The 26914-nt window shown below is 39.8% G+C and overlaps 1 protein-coding gene across 2 annotated transcripts in view; it reads left to right on the top strand.

The window, feature by feature from the left end:
• Nucleotides 1-26914, top strand: part of brinp2 (bone morphogenetic protein/retinoic acid inducible neural-specific 2) — a 170942-nt gene that overhangs the window by 68187 nt on the left and 75841 nt on the right. For both annotated transcript variants that reach the window (XM_079569070.1, XM_079569071.1), the window contains one exon: nucleotides 11240-11662. In XM_079569070.1, the coding sequence (XP_079425196.1) occupies nucleotides 11307-11662 (356 nt within the window). In that variant the 5' untranslated portion in view covers nucleotides 11240-11306. The remainder of the gene's footprint in view (nucleotides 1-11239; nucleotides 11663-26914) is intronic.

Raw genomic sequence — 26914 nt, 5'->3', positions numbered from 1 at the left:
GCCCATTAGAAACATGGCCAGACTGGTAAACATCTGATGGGCCACATGGGGCACAGCTCTTGCTCAATTATCTTCCAACTGCTTGTCTATATAAAGATTTGACTCAGCTGTGCATGGTTTGACTGCAAGGGGCTTGTTAACTAAGTACTAATGCACCTATGTACTGTACGCTGCAGCAATCCTCAAGTCCGCATGTGGGGCTGCTTTGTTGGAAGGGGGTCACATTTAATTAAATTGTCAACCATTGTGTGCAGGCCTTAGCCCATGGACACAATGACTTGCATTATTTGATATGTGTGGGAGCGGGGTTTGAACTGTAGACATTTTGTTATGTTTGTGTCATTCTGAAGTGCGGGTAAATCATAGTAAGGTAAAAGGAAAAGACATTGTTCTCATTATTCCGTCAACCAATGTAGTAGTTTGTTTTTGTGCACAGTAAGACCCTAACGTGTCTATTGGACTTTACTGCCACTCTTACATTAACCGAAGTCACACCTACCTCTGTAGACTTTAGTGATTTCAGACACAACAGTTTTCCTCCTGGTTTTCCCAAGAGGAAAGCAACAAGTGTCTACACCAGAAACACTGTTGCTCTAAAGCAAAAAAACAGTGCTGAAAATACTCCCTGAAACGGTGCAGCCTCTCGACAACAATATATCAAAATAACTGAATATGGAAACAGCCTAAATTATATCTGAGCTTTTGGCCTTTTAAATTAAATATGCTGCTTTGTTTATATAAAAATATCTTGCCCCATTGCATTAAAATTCATAGAAATTAAACATTTATGTGCACTTCCTGACTACAACACATTTTGCAGGCTTATATGCTTCTCGCTACTCTTTTTTGGCCTCATTTTCTGCCTCGACTGAATTTCCCCCAGGACCTGAGTGTAAGCTTTTTTTGCACAGGAGTTTATAAAGTGACCACTCGGCTACATTACTAACTTGGGGAGACTAAGATTGTTGGTAAATTGGCTTAAGTGAACTCATGTATATTCCAAACACCGCCTAAGGTATGCCTATATTGCAATATGTTTCATTTAATTTGACTGTGGTATCCCCCTTCGGCCCACTCAATTACCCAAATGCTTTCTGCCGCTGCCGGAGGAATAACAACACGATTTGAGTCTGTGTGGACCTATTTGAAAGGGGATTAAACTACCAACCAATAAAGGAGATGCTGCAGCATGCGTCTATATGTGGTGCGGAGAAGCAGGGAGCTGGTGTAGTGAAAAGAAATGTGCATGAAGTTCAATATTTAAGCCTCAAGAAGCAATACTCGAGTCTTTATGCTGGCCTCACGCCACGATAGCGCATTTTGAGGTTTGATATATTGAGGCTGGAAAATATCACGATAAGCAATATTATTGAGTCTAAAGATATTAGATATGTTTAACTCTAAAGCAAAAATAACTGCAATAAACATGAAATATAATGCAATTTGCTTTGGTTAACAATCGATGTTGTACATGGAAAAATTAAAGGAAAAAGGTCACAGACCATACATATTGAAGCCAAAAATGTATCGCTTCACTGTTTTTTGCTGAACAGTAAGTTTATATTGTAATTATTGTGACAGCCCTACGCTTAGATAAATGGAAGTTGCATCGAAAAGCACTTTCACCCCACAGCAAGGTTTGATTCGCAGTCCAGATGGTGTCTTTCTGTTTGCATATTCTCTCCATCGCACACTGCTCCTTACAGGTTGCCCTGAGGCACTGGTTGAAGGAAGGAAATTAACAACTTTTCCTACAAGGGGACAATAAAGTCTACAGGCAAAGGACAGATCATTGCCTTGGTTCATTTCGAAAGAGAAAGGAATGATGATTTTTTTTTTTTTTTTAGAACACACATGGTTATTGTCAGCCTGATGTCATAGTTACCCAAATCAGTTATAGGCCCAAATGAGATTTTGGTTTCATCCAAACTTTGCTACAGCTTTAAAGGGACTAGATGGAGTTTATAAATGTTAAAAAAATATAAATATATATATAAAATATATATATTTTTATATGAGCCCAGACCTATTCACCACAACTGCCGTTAAAATCCTCACTCAAAAAGTTCTTAATGCGGGTCCCAAGTGCCATCATGCATGAGCTTAATATAGAAACTGCAGTTACGTGTAAGACCTGAGGTGGCAGTAGTGAGTATAAAAATGATAACTTGCATATAGTCCCTTTAAGTGTCATTGGCTATGTTCTCAACCATTTAGACGGCTGATCTTTCAAACATCCATATCAAGTTGTTTGTGCAAGTAATCAAACCACGACTACAAGCTTGTTTGCATTAGTTTATTTGACCTTTATACATTTTATTTGACGCAGACACGGGGAGAACATGCAAACTCCACACAGAAAGGCCCCGTCCAGGTGAGAATCGAACCTGGGACCTTCTTGCTGTGAGCGCTAACCGCTGCGCCAACATGCCGCTACATGTCCACAAGATGTCAATGTTCAAACAGATTGAAGAACAGAGGCCCTGAGACGGCACTGCCGCACTGGTTCACTCACTCATCACTTACAAAATAATGATCACCAGGAAGTAGTAGCATTTGTATAGTGAAATATTTAAGCCTTCACAGTTTAGCCAGGCTTTGGAGTGGCACAAAGACACTCCCCATTCAAGTGGGAACCAAACCTGGGACCTTCCTGCTGTGAAGCGAGAGCCCTAACCGCTGTGCTACTGTGCCACAGATGAACAAATGTTTATATAATTTCTATTGTCTAAGATGAAATAATATTTTTTCATGTGCTTTGAAACAATTTATCTTCAACCACTTTATAAATGTGCCATCACCAATACATCTCCAACCCAATTATATTACAAGCAATCCATCCAAATCTGAAAAAGATTTCCAATGCAGCCACGGACAGGTAATCAGTTACCCCCGACGGATTACATTTTTATACACACTGCAGTTCACTTCAGTTTTCATAAATTATTGAAAGTTGACTCCAGAATATGTCAAGAAACTTTTTGATGGGGAAATGATGAGGCAGGCACAGTGAGTCCACTGCTTCAAAATGGACACATGCTTTTTGCTTTGGTTACAAAATATAAACAGCATGTTCTGGAAGACCAACACTGTGTCTGATCTGGCATTTTACATCATTTGTGTCATGAAAATGTGCTGGCCAAATCTATTTTACATTCTTTCTTTTTTTTTTTTTTTTTTTCACAATGCATAATTAGAATTCATTTCAAACACAGATGTGAAATGTTGCAACAAGGAAGATATCATACAAACAACAATCAAAATCCCTATCCGCTACAGCTGGGGTGTGTTGATTTTCTTTCTCATCAAAAGACCAGGAGCAGAAGAACCTCTCAGTTGCTCTCCAAAATGAACCTTTACAAATGCCACTGCTGCACATCATAATGACTTAATAGGGGTTTGGGGGAGGAGGGCTTACTGTAAAGGTGTGTAAGGTACAGTTTTTGTCCACATTTTTAGAGTATTTTTCGTGTGTGTGTAATCATAGTTCTCAAAATGCTGGCGGTCTGGACTCACTGTGCCAGAGTTTAACAAGCAACAATCTCATAATGTTGTGTTTTATGTGATACAAATGAGACCAATAGAAATAAAGCTGACGCAAGCGCAGACAAGCTTATCCTGAAGATGCAGAGTGACTTTATACATGATTGAAGCATTTATTGGTCATGTGGTATGTTATTATAACTTCCACTGGAGCGTGCTACTTACAGGCTGTTGTTCCTTAATTTGGGCTGGCAGAGGCGTTAACAGTGGAATTGATGCCTCTTAATTGACCATATGGTTGTTTGTCTGCTTGTCTGGAGTTAGGCCAGAGTTTTCTCTCTTCCTGTCTTTTTCTCTTTGGTCACTCTCAGTTATTGTCCGGGGCTGTTAGGTCTACCAGCCAAGTCTGGCAGACTTATAAGGAGTACAATGGAAGCGTGTGTGTTTGTGTGTAGGGATGCACCGATCCAATACGGGTATTGGATATCGAAGCAGATACTGGGGAAAAAACGGTTTCAAATATCCAATACTGAACCGATGCTAGTTTTGGCACCAAAAACACAACTTTTACCACCTAAATCTGAGTGAATATAAGAACCTGAGGAATTCAACCGCTGAGTTAGTTTTAACCTTCGCAAATAAAATAAAATTACCACTGCTGAAGCCAAGTGTTTGTATTTTAGTTTAAGAAATAACTTATCTAGCATATTTGTAATGATTAGATCACTTAAAGTTGCATTATGCAACTTTTTATGTGGAAAAAGAAAGTTGATATTTGTATTTTACCTTGTAGTGCCCCAGTGGCTGTGTGAGTGGTCAGCATGGTGCCTTTACTTTCCATCACAGTGGTCTCTACAACGCTCCAGGATCAATTGTTTGTTGTAGGTTTTCTGTTGAGAGGGTCTGCCAGCCGTGAAAACCTTCCAAACAATTGATCCAGGCGTGTCTTAGAGACCACTGTGATGGAAAGTAAATGCACCATACTGACCACTCATACAGCCACTGGTTCACTACTAGGTCAAATACAGAAAGCCACTTTCAAGAAAGTCTCTTGGTATCGGTAAATATCGGATATCGGCAGATACTCAAACCAATAGGTATCAGTAGCAAAAAGCTGGATCGGTGCATCTCTGCAGTGGAAAGTATTCCGTTTTTTGTTTGAGCTGATGTTTATTTTAAAGCTACATCTCATCTATGTTCATGAATCTTAGCAGTAATTTGTTTTTAGTGTGATTAAATAAAATTGTATAAAAAAAATTTAGACTGCTCATCCTTTGTGTCAATTTGTGTTCTAATATACAATTAAAATGTGCAGTTTCAATTTGCCTGTCCTGTTAGACAACTTTTCTGACTAGTATCCAGTAGCTTTTTGGTAATTCCTTGGTTCAAAAAGCATTTCTAATAAATGCTTATTATTTTTTAGACTCTGCGTTCTTGATCTTGGTTCACTCTGAAAATTTTGCAAATGTTTTCTTGTTTCTAATTGTGATTGTGGACAGACTTTTAACTTTCCAAATGTCTTAGCAGGTCATTAAAAGTGCCTGATAAATTATTCAAAGTTGTGTACTAAATTTTCTTCTTAAATCACAAACTTTTGACTTCTGTGGTTTGCGGAGTCAACAAGCTGCTCTGAAAACTCAGAGGAAAGCTGAGAAATAAACGCGATGACAGCAGAGCGGCTGAGGTTGGATCATTTAGTGCCGACAGATTGTACAGAGCTAGTTCTGTTCAGGGAGAGAGAGGACTGTGGGGGATTTAGTGTACCATTCAGTTGTCATGGTACTTACACAATATGCTTGAAGTGCCAAGACAAGCCACGTCTGCTAATTGGAACAGCAATGGAATTATCTGGCAGAATTTGTTGCAATAAAAACATCACAACCACAAGTTTAATTTTAATTACACATCGATTACATGCACTATAATAGCAGTATATGTGTATACACCATATCGTTTTGAAACAGTCAGCATCATTTTCAAGTCTTTAACTGTTAGAGGATCATGTGAATGTGATTGAAATGAACCTCCCATTGATAATAGTATTTAAAAAAAAAAAAAATGTAGTAAACAACTTAAAATGTACAGTTGCAAAAGAATTTGTTGTCATTTGTTGAATTTGCAGCATAAGGAGGTCGTATTTTTGTCAAAAACATCTTAACAGGTCAAGTTACATTTTAACATAGGACCTCTTATTTGATAGCAGCTTCAAAATTCTTGTATCCATTAAACTTGTGAGTTTTTGGTTTCTGCTTGGATGACTTCGCAGGATGTCTGAATAACATCACAGAGTTGCTGTTTGGATGAAACACCTCGATGTTTGGGAGACTCCAGAGCAGCTTCAAATACCGCAGCTTTGTAGCAGCTGTTCTCTTAATTGGTCTTGCAGAAACCGTCCTCATTGTGCCTTTATCTGCAAAAACCTGTGTGGGCAGTACGATGATTACACTTAATCTTGTGTAAAAAATGTTGCAAAATATCAAAGGTTTTCATACCTAGTTCAAGGCATTCAGCTATTTCACGCTTTTCATCAGCAGAGAGATCTTTTTTCTTTCCCATATGGCTTGAAAATGTTGGCCTGCTTAATAATGTGGAACGTCCTTTGTCAGTAGTTTTTCCCTTAACTGGGCTTAACCTGACAACTAGTCATCCCAGGCTTCTGAGATTGATTATTCAAAGAGCCCTGAGACACAATACCATCCATGAGTTTTTTTTTACCTTTATGACTTCATTTGCATAATAATTTGCAACACACTTTAAAACTGTAAATGGGTACGTTCACTAAACCCACACTTAGTAATAGTTACACTGATAATAAAGTCAATCTATCTAAAGTATTTTTTTTTTTTTTTTTAAATGCTAACTTGGTCTGAGCCATATCAATATCGCAAGAAGCCACAATATATCACAAAATCACTGAGTTGTTCTGTCTGGCTGAGGCACAATTTGATTGCATTATTTTACGACAACGTACACTTCAACACCCAACTATACCCCTTTCACCTGCTCTGCTCTGTCACTATCTCATCTTCTCCCTGTTCTCTCCCCTGCCCACCCGCTCCCGCACCCCCCCAATCTCTCAGTGTGGGCCCCGTCTGACTTACATGGGGGTATAGCAGGTGCGCAGCTGCTCCTGTTTTTGCTGCTGACTCTGGTATAAATGCTCTGAGGTGAGTAGTGGACCGCTGGACCTCCACCTGCTCTGCGCTGTCTGCCAAGGCGCGGGCCAGGTGCACCGTACCGTATGCACAATAAAAGCAATCGCAAGTCCGCTCGTCTTCTGCAGCCTATATGCAACCTGCTTCCATATGTGTGTCAGTTGCAATAAGGGTTTTCCGTCATGCGTAATTGCACAGCAGAGATGGTGAGCTACTTCCTCGTGTTGGCATTTAGCGTGACTCTGGGTGGAGAGGAGCTAGGACACAGCTTGCCCGCCCAAACCCTTAATTGTCCACTTTTAGAAATAGACCATAGGCAAGCTGATGGAGTACGGAAGTCAAAAAGCACTGACCTTAGCATTTAGCTCGGACACCAGCAGCTGGGTGGTGCGCCAAAGTGTGAGAGGATGTGAGGAAAGAAAGCAGTTTGTTTTATCATAGCACAAACCAAAACAGAAATCAGTATTTCAGATTAAAATGTCGGCAAAAGCAACAGATGAGAAGGGCAAAGGGACTGAGCCACAAAAAAGCCTTTTCACCTGGTTCTTTCTGCTGTTTCCAGGTCGAAAAAACATCTCTTATCCTTAGCGTCACAAGTGTTGGATTTTCAGCTCCATCCCCCGCCCCCTGTGCGCTCAATCGTTTCTCTATCTCTGTCTCCCATTCTTCTTCAACCTCTTTGCACAAGAACCGAACAACATCTCGCCCCTTTTCCTGCAATGAGGGAAAAAAATAATCCATAAACATAAGCCGCTCTTGAGTGCAATGTTCTACTTGAGATGTTCTTTTAAACAGAAAGAGTCTCCATTGTACAGAGACCTCCGCTGCCTCTATAATGGGTCTTCCGTTCGTATGTTCTTCCAGAAGGAATAGGGAGAGTAAATATATGACTAGGGTTTTGTGAATAATGCAAGCTGAACATTAAATGTCAAGACTAGAAATTCCTTTGCCTCCCCAATTGTCTCACTGGTGTGCGCGACATGTTTTATGCATTTTATAATTAGCGGGAGAATTCTCGAGAGAGGAACGTACAGAGGCCGTCATGACGAAAAGTTTTCTGTTATTGTGTGTGGGAGTATGTGCCGTATTTGGGACACATTTGAAAGGAGGATATAGAAAGTGTACATGAGAGGGAATTGAATGTAGCAACTGAAACAATATATGGGCCAACATGAAAATAAGTCCGTACATATCTGTCTATAACTTTAAATTCTGCTCGTGAAATAAAAGTAAAACATGTTTATTTCTTTTGAAAGTAAGTAAGCATTATAATACTGACATCTAAATGCTTGTCATGAGTTTGAGTCCCAGCTCTGACAATTTGCTGTGTCTCTCTTCACTTTATATTTCACACACAACTGTCAGCCCAAGGGGTTACATTTAGTACACAGAGGTACTGAATTAAAACCTAAATGTATGTCAGTGCAGCGGAAAATGCTTTCAGAAAGCAACTTTCAAAAAAAGAAAGAAAGGAGAAGGGAAAAAAAGGAAGAACTGCTGAATCTATTAAAAAATATTGCATTGGGATTTGAAGATGGTTGCCATATGAACTGTGGAACAGTCAAGAAATAGACCTGTGTGAGGCAAAAACAGAATCTGGGAGAGGGGTTGCAGCATTTGCAGCTGAGGGAGCTTCGTACAAAGAAGAGCTATAGGTGAAAGTGATGGTATGATAAATATAAAGATATATATTTATCCCACTATCACTCCATCAGGAATGGAGAATGAAATTGGTGCTTTATTTGGGATCACTGCGATTTTGTCATTCATTTCATGGTCCTCTCTGTGTACTCCTTATTCAGTTTCACCGTTTCATTTCTCCTCATTGTTCTGCCCTGAAGTGAGTCTGCTCAGAGCTATATAAAACAGCTATTATTTGTGCCGTAATGACATTCATAGGAACACTGTGTTCCTGTTCTGTTAGTGTAATTACTTCTTTGATTGGCAGCGCATAAAAAGTAGAAATTGTTTCACCGCGGACTGTCCTTTGTAGAAATGAAAAGTCAGGTATTGTTAAGTGTAAGGTGTATACGGGTTGTGTTTTGCTGTTGATGCTCTGTAATGGCTTCAAAGCTTTTGTTGGTGAACGAGCACATGTTAAGAATAGCTTATAACCTGCATTATTTGGGGAATAAAATGCTGTTGTGTTTCGCAAAAGTTGTAATCTGTAGTGCCATAATGTACTGAACACGTATAGCAGTTCAGTTGTCCTCCTCCAACTCTAAGAGCCTACCCCAGTCACAATTTACTTTGGTGTTGGTGAATAGATTGAGGGCTGAGAAGCAGGCATCATATTATTGCCTTTGGATCAGATGTGTGTCCAATGTTTTTCCTCTGAGGTGGCCTGTTGGGGGCACTATCTCATAGCTAACTTTCAGCGTGCCCCTGGAAAATAGTTTGTCTTTTAGGATTTATTTAATTTTGTCCCCCCATATTCATTAAATAATCATGAAATCATTTAATTCAATAACTGCATTTTTCTGTCTTACCTTTGGGCCATGCGCTCGAGATATAAAAGCAGCCAGTTGTGCACTCTTTATCCTGTTTGAGCTGCATAAATACATCCATTTGACAGATGCTGTTGCTCTGTAATCTCAGGGTGCACTGAGCGAAAATTAAAAATGCATCGCCCTGAGTGTTGTTGTTTTTTCCATGTCTAAGCCTGCATTTATCCACCTGAAATTAATTCGCTAATTTGTTTGTAAGATAAACAAGGAATCCTCAAAGTCCCAATCCACTTAAAGCGTCTCCTGCGCTGCCTCTACATATGTGTTGAGGAGAAAGGTTGCGTCCCCACATGGCCCCACCCGCGGCGCTGGCAGTGAATAACAGCCAGCTTCTGCAAAACGGTGTGAAACTTCCAGAGATGTGATAATATACAGTATGCCTTTGTTAAACAATGGAGAAGTGTGAGTTGTTGTTGTTGTTGTTGTTGTTGATTCGGTTGTGGATGCTCTTGTTTTCTTTCAAAACAGAAGAAAAAAGTGAAATATTATTTACAACTTTTACCGTTCAATATCTCAAACTCTATAGTGTGACTGTTTCATAAGCAGGCGCTGTACATTGTAACTTCAGAGGTTGGTCTGGCCACAAAATGTCATCTGCTTTGAGTTGTTACTCTTGATTTCATATCGAATACCATTTCTGACCCTCTCACTTTTTCTTAAAGGGATATATCAGGATTGTTGACACAGGGCCTCATTTCCTAGTTATCCAGGGTGTTGTTGATTTCTGGAGATATATATATATATTTTTTAAATATACCAAATCTATCTTCAACACTCGAAGTCCAAAAACACACACATTTTATAAACATCTTAAAGGGATATTTCACGATTTTTGACATAGGGCCTCATTTCCTTGTTATCCAGAGTGTTGTTGATTTCTGGAGAGATATATTTTTTCAATTCATGCAGTCCTTATGTTTAAAGAGTTTAGTGGTGCTAGGCTAGTGCTAGGCTAGTGCTAGGCTAGTGCTTGGCTAGTGCTAGTGCCAGGCTAGTACTAGGCTAGCAAATGTACATGGTACAGTCTGACCCAAGCACAGTGCACCTGAGGCAAATCACTTATAACACCAGACCACCGATATAAATGTCTGTGTTGACTGAATCATTTTTAAAATACCACCATTTTGCATTTAAAAGAACTTATATTTGAGCAGCATCAGCTTCCTGGTTGTAAGCTACTCAGCGGCGGAGTGATCTGCTAGGTTACTGGATCTACAGCAGTTCGTTTGCCTGCGGCCGGCATTACTACACGTGGAATTCACAAAGGAACTTAAATCAGATATGGCAACGTCTGGAGGTCAAAGTTTGATGAAGGTCAGAGAGACCAAAACGTTACTGTAGTAAAAGCCACGTAAAAGAGTGAGACAGTGTGCAGGAACCTTTTTTTCAAGTTAAGTAATCTATTCTTCTACGCACCTGTCGCCTTCTCGGGTGTGCAGAGCTTCTACTCATCAACGTCTGGAGGACTACCCGATTATTTAATAAGGTTCTTATAGTTACCATAGATATGCGCTAGCACTAGCCTAGAACCACTAAACTCTTCAAATATAAGGACTGCATGAATTGAAAAAATGTATCTCTCCAGAAATCAACAACACTCTGGATAACAAGGAAATGAGGCCCTATGTCAAAAATCGTGAAATATCCCTTTAAGATGTTTATAAAATGTGTGTGTTTTTGGACTTCAAGTGTTGAAGATAGATTTGGTTATCTACTTCAGCATGCATGTTTAGATGTGTTCGGACCTGCACAGAAAGCTGAATGTGCTGAGTGAAAGATGCTTCTCTCTACACGATCAGAGTAATGTGCAAACGTTATTGGCCATTTGACTATTTAAACTACTACGACATGAATTACAGCACTGTTGCATCAGTTTTCTGTGGGCTGTGGTGGTTTTTATGCCTTCCCATTTACAATATCCATTTTGTAACGAGTTAGTATTTAGTGCGGCTATAAATCCTTCATTGAAGCAATAACCTTATTATAAGAGAATGTGTGATCCTGATATATGATGGTTGGATATGAGAATCGGAAACTACTACTCCAAAACATGAGCAATCCTTTAACCTTGCTGTTTGCTGTTTTGTCTTTCAGACCGGCGGGAGGTGACTGTCAGAAGAAATGCCGGTCCCAGGTGCCCTAGGACATCACACCCGGGACCATGGCGACTCCTTGGCCAATCAGAAAAGAGAGGAACATCCATGGCTCCGCCCCCTGTGCTAAATGGTCCTCATTGATGCTTCTATGGCTGCCGTGGGTCTTGCTGTGGTTGCCGTGGCCCGGGCGCGGAGCTGAGGTGGGACCCCCTGCGCCGAACGGTGGGAAACCCCTCTCGTCTTCGTCGTCGTTGCCTTCTAACCCCTCCAGCTCCACGGCGTGGGGGTTCAACGCCCGGCAGAGCAAGGGGCAGCTGGACTGGCTGCTGTCCGAGAAGGGGCCGTTCCACAGATGTCCCGAGTACACGGAGTTCAGAGAGAGGTTCCAGCAGGGGTTCTCCACCAGATACAAGATTTACAGGTAAGGAGTTTCCTAGAGCTCTGCAGTGTGGAGGAGGGGAAGACAAACGTTTACCTTATCACTGTTTGTAGAAGAATTGAACTTAACAGTAAGCAGCTGCTAGTGTGGATGTTTTTCGTGCCAGTTAACCATTTATAACGTGGTGCACCAGCATTAATCTGTAAGTATTGAATAATATAATATAAAATAATCCTTTAGTGATCTCACAATGGAGAAATTCACTTCAATTCACACAATCAGCTCTCAAGAAACACTCAGGGTGTGCAAACAAGACACGAAATATGCAAGCAGTTAAATAGTAAATATAGGTATTTTATGTACAATGAATGCAAATAATAATACAAAATAATACATAAGTCTCAACATTTGAACATTTGATTGCATATTTATTCTGTTTTCTTTTTTTCATTAAGATTTCAGTTTTTTTTGTGTGTGTTTGTTTTTAAGATTTTTATTTCCAAATGCTAAATGAGGGTGAAAAAAGCCAGATGAGATTACACTTGAATGCAGCAGAAGCTTCAAAGTTAACATTTTCCTGAATCAGCCTAATGTAAAATATCCTGACTTAAAGTCATTTGGTTTTGGTCTACCCTTATAATGTCCCACTAGACCTGTTAGTGAGCGTTACACTCGACCTTTCTAAAGGTCATCTCTTAATGAAGACGTTTAGTGACAGTAACATTCGAAAATGTGCAATTGGGTTTGGAGCTTCTAACTGTGCACTGAGTATAACTTAGGAAAGCGAAGAAACTCATTAACCAAAAATGTAATGTATGCGTCAGTGAAAAACATGCAATTTGTTTCCAGAGCAATGACTCATTTCCCTCACTGGAAAACTTTCTCTGAAGAGTATTATTAACAAAAGAAGTACGTGATACCTACTGAAGCTACTCTTTGTATGTCTATTTTCCGAAGATGGATTATTGTATAGTATGCGCTCATCATTTCTTTTTTTCTTCTTTACTTCTTAAACAAACTGTTTAAAAATAGATTGTCTTGGAAGTTGTCAGGGCCGTTTGTACTGCCAGAACCATGGACAGCTTTTGAAACTACATCCAGCTAATTATCTTCTGCAGCTCTTTGTTTCTGAAGACCGCTTTTCAAACAACACACAGTGCAAGTTGGTAAAGACGAGCCTTTTTTGGTAGACCCCTTTTAGTATACATTTTCATATTAATCTACCAAAGCAGTAGCTGAGAAAATGTTCTTCTCTTTGAATACCAGCGATACTGGCACCTTTGGTTTTCACTTTCCGATCAAGATGGACAGTCTCACTCACACAGGAAGAGAGGACAGGTGTGAAGAGACAGGTGAAGGTTTTGTTGACATAAGTGGGACAGATAGCGACAGCCTGCATTTTTGTTCCAGCTCAGTGAGATTGATGGATCAAAGACAACACATAAATATTGTTTCTGTGATACTTTACTTTAGCTATGACTCACAATAACTTCCTGTCTTTGATAGATAGATAGTACATCCTGTCCTTAAGTCTGTTGAGATGCTGTTGTCTGTTTTTGGCATTTTAAAAACGCATATAATGGTTGGCGTAAAAAGCTTTTACGATGAGATTTTGATTTTTGTGAAGTAGTCCTGACTTTCCTGAAAGGCATAACCTGAATAAGTAGAATTTCTGATTTGTTTGAGTCAGTTTCAGTCTATATAAGTATTATCTTATACATATTAGGGAGGAAATGTTTGACTTATGTGTGAGATTCACTGTTTACCCAGCTATTTCTTTTATAACAGCATACTCCTACAATTCCTTGTTGGCTCAGCTGAATTGTGTTTGTTTTAAGTTATTATTTGTTATCTTGTGCATTTAAACTGAGCTTTCTCTGTATGCGTCTGGTGTTAAAATATTGTTAAACATGTTTACAGGATGTTGCAGTCAGATGCACGAGCCAAATACTATAACATCATACTGTATAATAGCGCTCACTTGTATTCCTTTTGCACACCTGTGACCTGACTAATGCCTCCATAAGAAGCAAATCACTGCGGGCTTGTCTCTGCATTAAGTTTCCGGAGAGAAGGGCTCAAATTGGCCGACCTCATTAGCTTTTAATAAGACCTAATGCAAATGGGAATGCATGTTAGCTTCAAATTTCCTGGACTAACGCTAATCCCTCAAATCCTTTAATCTCATCACAGCACCAGTTACATCAGACACTACATCCTCAAACAAGCTGGAAAAGTATCAGAGAGGTCCAGGCCAGGGTGTCTGGCCTCTGCTATTGTCTGCATATCTCCTCTTGTCATACAGAAATTATAACTTAAAACATGCAAATGGCACACACAGTACATACTGCCTGACCAAAAAAGTCATGCTCCACGAACCAATCTTTCACAATGTACTCCAGATGAATCCTGGCATTGTCATCTTATGGGCTCATGCTTTGGGCACTGAGATTAGACATTTTTAGTGCCGCAAATGTGATACGTAAATGAGTTTACTGTGTATTGAAATATGAATAATTATTATTATAGAAAATCAGTTTTCTTTTCTGAATCTTTATTCTTTGACTTTAGAGAAATAGCCCCACTGTCTGGGATTTGAGTCTCCAAATATTTTATCCATGTTTGCACTGCGCTGATAGTGCTCAGGGTAAAACTAAGACCTCCTCTCATGCCAGCTTTAGATACGCTCAAGGGCCTCTCACAGGTGCTGTGCTGCACTACGCACAGACCATGACCATAGGGGAGTGTTGGGAAAACCTGCTGCGTCGCCGCTGAATGTGGATCCGAAGATTTCTAGGTTTGGATCATAGGCTCTTCGAAAGCGAACGGAAAAGAAACGGGATGCACGGCTCGCACTGGCGCATTGGAGACGCCCGTGGATGAACGGAAGAGGTGAACAGCGGAACATGAGTTGTCATTTGCATTGTCTTCTCCTCAAATTTTTCGCATTGTGGGACAAACGTTTAGCATAATCATTAGTAGTCTCGCCAACCAGACTCCGCTTCTTTACAGAAGAGGGTCTGGCAACACTCCATTGCGCGCTTTCAAAGGAAGTGACGCAGCGATATGGAGCCTACCGACCAATCAGAGCAGCTCCCTGAACGGGCGTCACGTTGTTGCGCCTTTGTTTTGTAGTTTTTCAACACAAGCAACCACTTCACGTAATGCTCCGGTATGCTTGTATTCTTAAGTTTTTCTGACATAAACGACAGAAGTCATTTACTGAACTCTGTGTGGCAGGAGCGCCACACAGAGTTGTTAATGTCCGAATGACGACAACTTTCTTGTCGCTATTTCTGTCGTCACATCCGCTATGTTCTCATTGGCTGCTCTGCGCTTCAGTTGTCCCACATTAGTCCCGCCTCAAGCAGTAGCTTTTCTACGACAGGGTTGCCAGACTAGTCTCCTGTTTATTAATTAATAAACATCGGAGATTTGTCTGGATGCCAGGCTAATTCATTAGGCCCCATGCGCTATGAGTGCATTCATCAGATACACAAATATCATCTGCACTGGCTTTTTCCTCTGCTTTAGTGTTTGCACGCGCGCAAACGCTTAGTAAATCAGGCCCTTAGTGTTGCTGAGCCTAGACCTGACCACAGATCAGAACAGTTAAATCCAGGTGGTGACTTTTTTTAGGTCACGCAATGTGTATAATGTTGTACAACCAAGCCACTGTTTTCACCATTATTATTTTCAACAAATAGTAGGGAAAAAAGGAGAACTACAACAAAAAACTTGAGAATGCTTCTCTTCTTATTCAAAAGAGAAGAAGCAAGACTGAGATTCATCACAAAAATCTGTCCAAAATTGGTCTACTATAATTTGATATTCATATCTTATAAAATAAATTATGATAATTGACTTGAATGGTGCCATTGGTGTGTTGTGAGTGAATAAATAAAACTATCTTTCACACCATCTGAACCGTCTGTAATGGACAGGAACATCAGCTAAATTGAAATAATAATAGCTCAAATTAGTCGAAGCTTTCGTTTGGCTAATTGCGGTGCTTGCAATTACTGTCTCGTGCTGTTATGTTGGTTTTTCAAAAGGAATTGATATTCTCAAAGCTAAAAGAGTGTCACTGATTTTCACGGAAAACAAGATAAAAGAAAAGTTGTATCCTTCTTTTGAAGCTGTAGAGCTAGCACATACAATAGAAGTACCTGTTCATACGACAGTGCAGTGTTCGGCAAAGTGTCTTTTACAATACAAAGGAGTGTGAAATATTTTAGATTTTGTGTTTTTTTGCTCCTTAATAGATAATACTTTCAGAAGCTTTCACTCTAAGGCCGGTCTTGTCACTCCTGCCTGGTGCCAAGCCCAACAGATGGAGCTGCAGGCCCAAACTGCCAAGTCAACAGAGAGATGAGCAGCGCTGTGTACAGTGGCATTTCACACAGCACGATTCACATGGTCCACCAGAACTAAGGCTATGTAATTGATATTACGAACAGGTAAAAGTTACTTTTTGTCAGATTAAGAATCAACACCAGCAGGTACGCAGGGATTTGTGAAAGCAAAGTGGCTAAGACAGTTAATATAGACTTTTCACTTTACCCAAAACGACTTTAGAAATCTGTCAGGAGTATGAGCCTGGGTCAGTTCTTTGGTCATCTGTGTCTCGCTGGATCATTGTCAATGGGGGACACCAGAGTTTTGCTACGGTGCCTCCTAAAATATTTACATAATACAATCCCATAATTCCAAAAGAAAATGAAATGTAACATTAGTAATTCAATTTTATTACATTACATAAATAAATAAATTGCTTTAGATAAATAATGAATACAACTTTTTTTATTTGGTTTATAAAGCCCTATTTCAATTCAATTTGAGAAGCTTTTGTTGCTGATTGAGTCTCAGTCGAATCTCAGGCTGGATATATGGGTGTCTGCTGAAGTATCCTTTTTTCCTTTGGGAAAGGGAGCTGAAAGCAGTACTAAGTTTACCTTAATAAATCCTTTTCGTAGTCCCCCTGGGGTAATACAAGTGTTGATGGGATGATTGGGTGGTCCAGATAACCACACGTGCAGCTTTCCCTGCTCCGACCTGGAAGCCCCAATACACACTAATGGGATCACAAAGAAGGAGCTAACAGGCTAACGGGCAAAGCTAACTGTGGGCTAGCGCCACTTAAACAGTATTTACAGTGAAGTTTGAGTAAAATAAATTATCTCCATTGTGTAATTGGATGAACAATGTCCCTCTCTCCCTTTGTCTTTTTTGTCAGCGTAGTATTTACTCTCACGGACAATTATTGAGTTAAAAACTGTAACATCCTACGACTTTTAGTTCCTTCTTGTTAGACTACCTTGACTTATGGTTATAAATGAATGCTTTTTTCTGGTCAGTAAGTGTAAAAGAGCACTTAAATTGGGGCCACATGGGGTCCTGAAGTGCTGAATTAAACCGGAGCTCACGGGAAGAGGCATAATGACTGATATATTAGTCTATATAGGAATGATTGTGTGAAATAATGTCCCGGAGCAGGCAGAGCAGGTGAATATGAAAGACGACTTGTTCTCCCAAATTGGCTCCTGACATATCGATGTGGCGCTGGGGCCTGAACACAGTCTCAAATTGACCCTTAATTTCAGTCATTTGCCATTTTAAAGAAGTCCATATTCCTCATGGCAGGGCTGAATTTTTTTGTTTTGGATTTGCTGCAGGCGCTGCATGATATTATGTGTGAACAAACATTTACTGTCTCGTTGATTAGTGCCGCTGGATCAGTGTTCACTCTCGCTATGACCTTTTTGTAAATGTGCTTTTTTTTCTTGTTATTTTTGTTCTTTCGCAAAACACTGCAACTGGAATAATGTGGCCATTATAGGAGCGTTTTGGTTTATTGATGCCAAGAAAAACAGTGCGAGTCTTTGAGTCTGAGACAAAAACAGGAGATCAGCTCCGTTTATGTGGGTGTTACCTGCTTGTGTATATGGGGTGAGATGTAGATAGATATATGGAAGGATTGAAGGAAAACATGGGATGGCCTGCACCCTCCATGGAGTAGGGCAGAAGGATCTTGTTACAGTAATACTAAATGCATTTATAGTGTTGTGGATTTTTCTCCAAACTACATTTAGCTAAATTGTTACATTTTTTTTTTTTCTGCAGGGGCCTCCCACTGAGGTATCCATGGGCAAAATAACTAAAGCTAATTAGTCCAATAAAAGCCCTGCTGATCAGTGATAGACATGCAGCCTCAGAGAAGACAGTAGAGGAGGGGAGAATGACAACATGGATTAGATGGTGGCAGAATCATAAACTGAACAAATGGGAAAACTATGCAGATGTATATGGAAGCAAATCATGTGCAGTGACGAGAAGCAGGGTCTTCATGATTCAACCATCCCAAACCATTTACGTGATTAATGATTCACAAACCTTTCCGTCATAGACATATATTATTTTTACAATATTGTGGAAAGGCGTCAGTCACGGTAATACATCGTGGCGCACTATAATTGATGCGTCGTCATTTACTTTGGTGTGACATTAATAAACAACAAACCCAGCAACACGTTCTATCAGGAAATACATTTTAGATGGTGTTTATCACCTCAACTTCACTCACAGCAGTTGTATTTATCAAGATGTCTTATAATTTGTTCATTTAAAGACAACAACAGACAGAAATCTCTAAACCAGACAAAAATGTTTAAATAACTGCATCCTATAACAGCACTTTGTATTTCTGGATGCCTTTCCCGAGCAACATTATTTGACATAAAACTGTGGCTTTTGCTGTTTCATAATTCATGTCCCTTTTTTAATGTACTGGTCTGCTACTTTACAGTAAAAATAAGTGGGTTTTTTTAGGAACAAATCTTGTTGTGTCATGGGATTTCATTTCAAAGCTGAGCCACTTTGTAATGTGATATCACTGAAAGTGCTGAGTTTATAGAGTACTGTATGCTCATACTAAGCACAGACGGGATCAGCCTTTTGAGATTGAGCTGAGTAGTTCTTCTATGTGCTTCACTGAGTTTCTCTGAACATTCTCTGTAAAATGTTTTACGATTTTTAAAGTCCTATGTATAAATAAGTGAACACACAATTCAGAAATAATGGTTCTATAACATTATTCAGGCTTTTACAACCACCTTACACTCCTCAGCCTTCATCAGATATGATAAAATGCAGCTATATTATAGGCCAGCAAGATGTGCACTTCCTCCTTTTGTTCATCAGTGATCAGGGCAGCAGGACAAAGTAAAACTTACAAAGATACAGTTTGTGCCGGCAAACATACTAATCAGCACAAGGAAGAGCTTAGGGCCAGTCTCTTTTTTTTGCTTTAGTTCAAGGTGATTGATGGAACAGCAAGGTCTTTGCACATCATTATTTTCATCCTTGAAATTGTCACTGCAGATGGGTTTGTTCATGCGCCTGTTTCACAGTATCAATCAGGGAGTAAGTACTCTAAGCTACACCTGTCAAAAAAATTTTTATCGAAAAAAACAACATACAGTTAAGAAATTCCAGCTTGGATAATGCTTTGAATTGGCACGTAAGCCGACACATTACTGATGTTATCCTTCAATTCAATGACACTGTATTGAAAAATAACAAAAAAAAGAAATGTTCTTTGTCACTATTGTTTTCATTGTTCTTTTGTACTTTCTTTCAATAGACAGCTTTAATGCTGAGTTCAATTCTAATAACCTCAACCTTATGCTATATTTGCACTTTGAAGGTCCATTGCAGTTTCCCCCAGCTCATCAATATGCGCAAACATATGAATTCGACCAGATTGTGCAGAGTCACAACTTTCTGGCGAGATGCGACTTCGCTGCATTATGTTTGCTTTGTTGACGCTGAGCCCTCGCCGCTCTGATCCACGCGCAAATCTGTCAGAGGAATAAACTGTGCTCCGCAGATAACCCCGGCCAAATGGTGTACTTAGCTGGTGTTGTGAAACGCCTGATAAAAGCTGCTGCGAGCCACAATGGCCACAGACCGGCGGCATGTGATCTGAGAGAGAGCGAGGGAGGAAGGAAGGAAGGAGGGGCAGGGGGGAGAGAACGGGGGAGACTGAGAGAGGAGAGGGGACAGATAAGAGAAGGAGTGATAGGGGTTGTATTGTTGTGAATGGATGAGTGCAAATTCGAGTTACAGAGCGCGGCAGATGAGAGAAATGTGCAGTGTTCACAAGACTGGTGGTCTAAGCCAGTGTTTCCGAACCAGGGGTATGGTAACCCTCGGGTAACCATTGTGTACTTGATTATACACTTCCTGATCAAATAAAAAAAGTAACCATCTGGATTTGAGTAACCGTTAGAAGACGTTTGAAGAATGCCATAAGCAGACAGCGAGAGTTAGCGCATGGTTTGTGTTACCAGTGCAGACTAACAAAGCCAAGACTTCATGGAGTTAAAGGAATAGGCCACTATTTTTTAATAATGAGATATGTTCTTACCTTAGCTTAGATGAGTTGATATGTAGCTGTCTGGTCTTTATGTGTGCCCTCAGTTACGTAAACAGAGCACAGATGGCGTTAGGTTATAGCCTCTCCTCTTCTCATCTATGGATCCAAACGGAGGTGAAGTTAGAAGCTTCCAAGCTCTTCCACGTTTCCCCTATTTAGATATGGTTACATGAACCTTTACACAATCCAAGTATAGTCACACAGAATTAAACATGTCGATTTTCTAAGCGGATATAAAGGGGAACTATATTGCAAGGCGTAGTAATATTACTACACCTTGCAATATAGTAGTATAGAGCAGATAGCTACATATCAACTCGTCTAAGCTATGGTAAGAACATATGTCAGTATCTAAAAACGGTGGCCTATTAAGCACTAACAACTTATGTACATGAAGAAATACTAGTAAACAGCACATTTATGAGTATAAAAGACGATCAAACTAACAATACGCTGTTTCTGTTTTGCCTATTAGACGAGTGTGTCCTCTCTTCTTGCTGCCGCATGTGCCGTCCTGCTTGTTTGGCCGAGTGATTCCCTCAATAGGTCGTTCCATCAATAGATTTCTTCTTTCATGAAGAAGCTGATTCCAAGATGACAATGCCAGGATTCATCAGGCTCACACTGTGAAAGAGACATCATTTTCAAACATGGATTGGCCACCACAGAGTCCCGGTCTTAACCCCAATGAGAATCTTTGCAACGTGCTTTAGAAGGCATCATGGTGAAAAATTAATAAAATAAATCTGTTGACAGAAGCTTATTAAAACAATGCCACCGCGAATGTGCGCTACAACTATAACGTCAACTTCATATGCTGTGAAGGAATTAGCATGGGCTTCTAAAATCACAACATTTTTAGCAACTAATAACCGACTGAGGTAAATGTATAATGTCAGAGATAGTTTTACAGAGATCAAATTATAGCCATTTACTCAAATTTATTTCAGCAGTCAACTTAATAGACTTAAAAACATGCCCTTTGTAATGTGGTTTGAACCGCTATAGTCTTTGCCCTGATTTAGTCCAGGTATATTAATAAATAGTTTCTTATTTGCACTACTTGGTGTTAAAAGTTTGAGAATCCTTGGCCCCGGCAATTTTTCTAAGTACCAGAGCAGAAAAACAAGCCCAGAATAGGTCTAAGAGCAGACAGCGTGTCCAGGCTGCCGTTAGTGTCGCCCATTGTGTTGTTTGGCAGTGAGCCTAATGTTTAGCACACTGCGTACTGGCAAACTAGCTCTGAAAACCAGCACAGTGGCACAGGACACAGTTCTGAAAGGCTTGGAGGACACTACAAGGTGCATTTGTTGGCACGCAAGGGCTTCTCTGAAAGTGGAGAGTAATGAGATACTAATGGAGTGCCTTAATGCAGTGACATCAAAAATTATGACAAGTCGTTTAGCCCAGAATCTAATACGTGGCAGTTACAAGCACAGCCAATCAAATAAAGCCTCTATATACAATGCGTAATGGGAGAGATAAAGTAGATAAATGTGTTTTGACAAAAGGGAGAGGTCCTTGACTTTTTAAAAGCAATTTTGGGGAAGCTCCGCAATGCAGTAGAGCAGTGGTTCTAAACTTCCCATACCAAGTACCATCTAATAAAATTCTTTGCAACCTCCAGGACTAAAACAAGACCAAATGTGGACATCATCAGGTCTAACACATGGGGTACGGGGAAAGACTCTGGACTAAATAATGATTATGATGAAACCAGGTGAACACATATGTTTGATATTTATGGCATGCACACTTCTGCTCACACGCTGACTCGGCTAACGTGGAGCTTAAGCTAAATCTTACAGAAGTGTTTTTCGGGAAACAAAGGCAGTAAAAAGCCATGTTGTGGGAATAGAGGTTGATGTTTAACAACTTTACATTACTGTCAAATGTATCCACTGTACTGAACATGGTATTGCACTGGGGCGCCGAGAGAGGCGAGATTAACTGATGCAGACTCGGGTGCATCCTTATAGACGAGCGTAATGTTTGCCATCAGCAGATCTTAATAACTGTCATATTGCGGGGAGCTTGGTTACTCAGGGTTAGCAGAAACGCTTCACCCCGTAGCCAAGGGGGATTGGATAGTAATTGACCCTGTATTGCATGTCAGCATGTGTATAGCACATGCAGTATGTAAACTGTGGAGTAACTATTGCACAGGTAATGGCAGACACAGTGTCAAACACTGATTTCATTTCCCCCATATAGATAAGATAATAAAATATGTATCTTTTTTATTCCATTAGGTAAAGCCTTAGGGGAAATCCATTTCTGGCAAGGCTGTAGAAAATTACATGGAGCGCATTTGTATTCTTGGTGCAAGGGGTTTATAATAATCAGGTTTATTTGTATTGTAAATTCAAGGTTCTGTTTCTATTGACTAGATGTGAGCTGATAACAAGGCTTACAGACATTTCAAAACAACCAAAACTGTCCAAATGGATGCTTCGCTTCGGCAGACACTTGCTTTAGCTATAAAAATGTACGCGAGAAAAGTATTTGAAGAGCAGTGAAATGAGAAAGGTCAAATATAACTTCAGGCAAAGAATAAATGAAATCATGAACTTGTGTAATTCCAGAAGATGCCACAAAAGTCATTATTGAACAAAAATATAGACACACTAAAGGGAAAATGTATTTTTACAACAAATTATGATTGTACCTCAAAATATTCGTACTTCTATCGCTTTAGTCCTGCATCAAATTCACACAGTAAAGGTGGCTGAAGAGTCTTGATGTAGAATCAGTGTTTAAATGGTTATTTAAGATCATAAGAACCTATACCTATCGACCTTGAGTCACTCGTGGGCCGAGTCAGCTACACAACAGAATATTTTAAAATGCAAACATTGTCACCACAAGTATTTTCTCTCTGCTACAGGCACCATGAATAATGCACATACCTATATAGCAGTGTTGTCAGAGGTGCAATGGAACAAATAAATAAATAATAACAGCCAGCAGACTCTCTTAAAATGTTTTATTTCATTTTAGTAAGCTAATATTTAGCTTTGAAACTATTTTGTATTGTCCGGTTTATTTTAGAAGCTAAGTTGTTGCTGAAGACATAGCATTTTTATTTTGAGAAGTTTTGTAAGAATTTTGAGTTAGCTTCTCAGGCAGCGGACTCTTACATGCGCATGTTATCCAAATATAGCAAAGAGAGATGCAGCAGAGGGGGTGCACGTTTGGCTTGTTGATTTGTGTGATAGGACTATGACTATTACAGGAAAGTAGTTTTGTTGGTGATGAATATCGTCAGTGCGTCATTAGGTGCTCCTGCTCTGCTCTATTCCAGATGTGTAAGATATGACTTGGATTCGCTCTAAAATAAACTGAATGCGTGACTTCTCCATGTCTGGCTTATTTCATCGCTCAAAAGTTTCAGGAGTTAGACAAGATTTTGTGGGACTAATGAGAAAACCATTCATTTTTAGAAATGCAGTCGAGGACTACAGGTATAAGTGTTGCTTATAGAGGAAATGATAACTTTAAAATTCAACTCATTTTATTTATGTTTGTTTGAGTGAGTGTTTGTCTTTCAAGAACAACTGCAGTTCTGCACCTCATGACCCATCTAGATCATAGGATCTTTATCCGAGGTACCTATGGAGGGTTACCCTTGTGTACATGGTTTGATAGGAGAGGCCAGAGTGCACAAAAGAAAGCCACCAAGATACAGATGAGCATGTAAAGTCCTCACAGTTAACCTATGACAGTTAGCTATAGAAACAAGGGGACCGAGTGAGGAATAGGGTTAGGACTTGAAGAAGCAAGTCCTCATATAACATTAGACCATCCCCCAACAGCAAATATTACAAATGCAAAGGAGATTGCGCACTATGGTTTGTTACATTGAGCTGGTTCTACATTAGCTCTGTGCACAAACAAATGCATCAGCGTAATCCCATGCATTTCCAGCAAAATGATATTATCTTGACTCAAAAATAGTTCCTTCCTGGTGCACAGACGTCACCTTGGATTGGTGCTATTGACGTACGTTGAGTATATTTTGCCTGCGCAAGGCAACAATTTTTAGTGAAGTGTGACAAATTTCAAAAATAGCTGACAGACAGTCAACCCAGATACGCCAGGCAGGGAAGTAAAGCAGGCGAGTGATGTGTCACGCTCAGGATGCACAGTAAAGCTAGCATTATTAGATTGGATTGAGCACTTCATGGAAAAAAAAAAAAAATCATCAACCTTGACCACAAGTCCAGGAACTCAAGGTAAAAAAACAGGCATATTTGATACATAATACAGACAACTATCTTATTTAGAGTCGAATTTTACCATCCTAATAGTTTTGCGTTCTTTATCACCTGTAGTCTCTTCCCTCAGCTTTCTAAAAATACCTCCCCATCGATCATTATTTTGCCCACCGGTGAATGCTCCCTCCTCTGATGTCACCGCTCCCATTAGCCGCCATTATGTGTCTGCAGCCTCCAGTTTCTCGTCGGGAGCTTCCTTTCTGGAGATACATAATGACTCTGGTGGGAACAACTCTGCGATCATTAAAAAATCATGGTTTAGTTTCGACCCTGCAGCTCGGGTGGAGAGGGTCTATTTCGAGTGCGGTCCCAGGAGGCATGAGTTAGTTTTAATGAACTTGGAACCCCAGGACAAAGAGCGGACTTTTGCTATTCTGCTCTCAGGACTGCAGGCTGACATGAATGCAGTCTTTATAAATGAGCTGAAATTCATTTATTTATGACACTTCAGGAGCTATAACCTTGTGCTGACTGACTGAGTGCAATAAAAGTTTGATGGTAACCTCCAGTATTGAGATAGAAATGTAATGGCCATGTCAATCCTCATTTGAAAAGTCAAAACAATCCCAAGGGCAATTTATTATGAAAAATCACATTAATTGCAACTGGCAAAACCCACTGGAAAATGTGGTATTGGGAGCATTTTGGACAAGGTTGTAAAAAATAAGTGTTTGCACAAATTGAATTGAGTCTTTTATTAAATGAAGACTTCAAGCGTAAATGTTTTCTATCCAATGAAATATACAGTTCTCCCGCAAGTACCTTGGGAGCCACTCCAGCTTTTCCCAAGTAGCTCCTCAGGGGCATTAACATTTGCTCAACAAGTCTCATTTTAGATGTGTTTTATTTTCTACAAATTTAATGGATCTACAAATATAGTAAAGTATACATATGAACCTCTAGTAAGTTGCTCTCTGCCATTTGTGCTGCGTACAAATACACTACTTGACCTAAAGCTTTCAATAAGCTTCTGCAATTTCAAAAGATCCAGTGTTGCAAAGATTTTTCACCAAGATCTTGTATTGAGGATTTGGTATAAATATGTAAAAAACAAAGTATAATGTTCATATCCATATTTGTGAGTACTGTATGGTGACTTGTGCAGTGACCACTAGCAACACTTGCCCGCTCTCAGTGGATCAGGGCTCATTTCCATGGCAGATTGCAGACAGCGCTGAAGCACAGACTCTCAGCTCGTCCTGAAATAGCTGGGAGAGGATTTGGGTCAGCTCTTATTAATGGGTGAGACTTACCTGATTCAGGTGGAAGTGCTCATTATAAAGTTTCACTTCCAACAAACCTCATCACGGCGACTCAAAGTCCGTAAAGAGCCGGAGCTGTACAGGAGGTCACAAGTCTACTCAAGTGAACTCAGCCGGGGAGCTTTCAAAAAATCAGTCCGGCTTTTTCCCATTTTTAAACATACGCACCTTTTGAAAGTCTCCTACAGGAAGTACTGTTAAGGTTGTAGTAAAAGGACACTGCCTGTTTGTTGCCAGATTTGTATTTAAAGTAGGGTTGGGACTTTCATGCGTTAATTTCGATTAATTCATTACAAAGATTTCAATGTGTTTATTTTTTTTAACGCAATTAATCGTGTTTCCCCCGATTTCGATCGGAACCTTTCTCATTACATGTTTCCGGTACGCCCGTATGTCTGACGCACATCCGCCCACAACAGCAAGACAGCTTACGCTTCACTCGGCCCGTTGGGGACTCAGTTTTGTTCCCACACATCCTGACGATAGACAAGCGTATTTCTGTGTGAAGATTGTGCAAAACAGAGTTCTGTTTACTGCAATTGTTAAACACTTAATGGCTCTTAAGGTTTTATGGCCCTTTTGCTTTATTTATGTTTTACTTGTATATAAATGTGGCATTATAATTACTGTTAAATGTACTCTACAAGTTGCATGAGTGATCAGAGTTCTTAAAACACTTGAAAATAGCTATAAATGCACTGTCTCTGTTATTTGAATAACTATACAGATTAACAATAATAAATACATTTGTTGTTGAACTCATGTTTCTAATTATTTAATAATTTTGGTGCAAAAAATTTTTGTTTTTGGTTTCCGATTAAAATGCGATTCATTGCGATTCATTAATTACAGACCTGAGTCCCACCACTAATTTAAAGGGACATTATCTGCGTAACATTTTGGACTATACTGTTCCCATCAGTACAAAACATCCTCCTAATGACCAGCTCGACACAGAACATGCTATTATTGCAGTGAGCTATCAAAGAATGGATCTGGATGTGGACCTCTTCTATTTAAATCTCAAATTCTACTGATTTTAGTCACATCTCCATGGAGACGGGCTGGGGACGTACCCACTCCCGGTAAAGCTACAGTCATGTGTTTAGGAGAGGCGAGCCGCTCACAGCAAAAGCTCATGTTTGTTTGTACATTTATGAGATTTATGAAAAATATCAGTCATAAAATAAATGCTTGTATTTCAATTTTATTTATTGGGTAAAATTCTATGTGCTGTGGCTTTAATTGTCCAGTCTTAATTATTCCTACAAAAAATGCAGCCGTGTGTAGCTTCACGCTTATTAACATGTCAGTAGCA

This window comes from Gobius niger (assembly GCF_951799975.1).
Source record: "Gobius niger genome assembly, chromosome: 13".
NCBI classification, from domain to species: Eukaryota; Metazoa; Chordata; class Actinopteri; order Gobiiformes; family Gobiidae; genus Gobius; species Gobius niger.
This window is presented reverse-complemented; position numbering and strand designations above follow the sequence as displayed.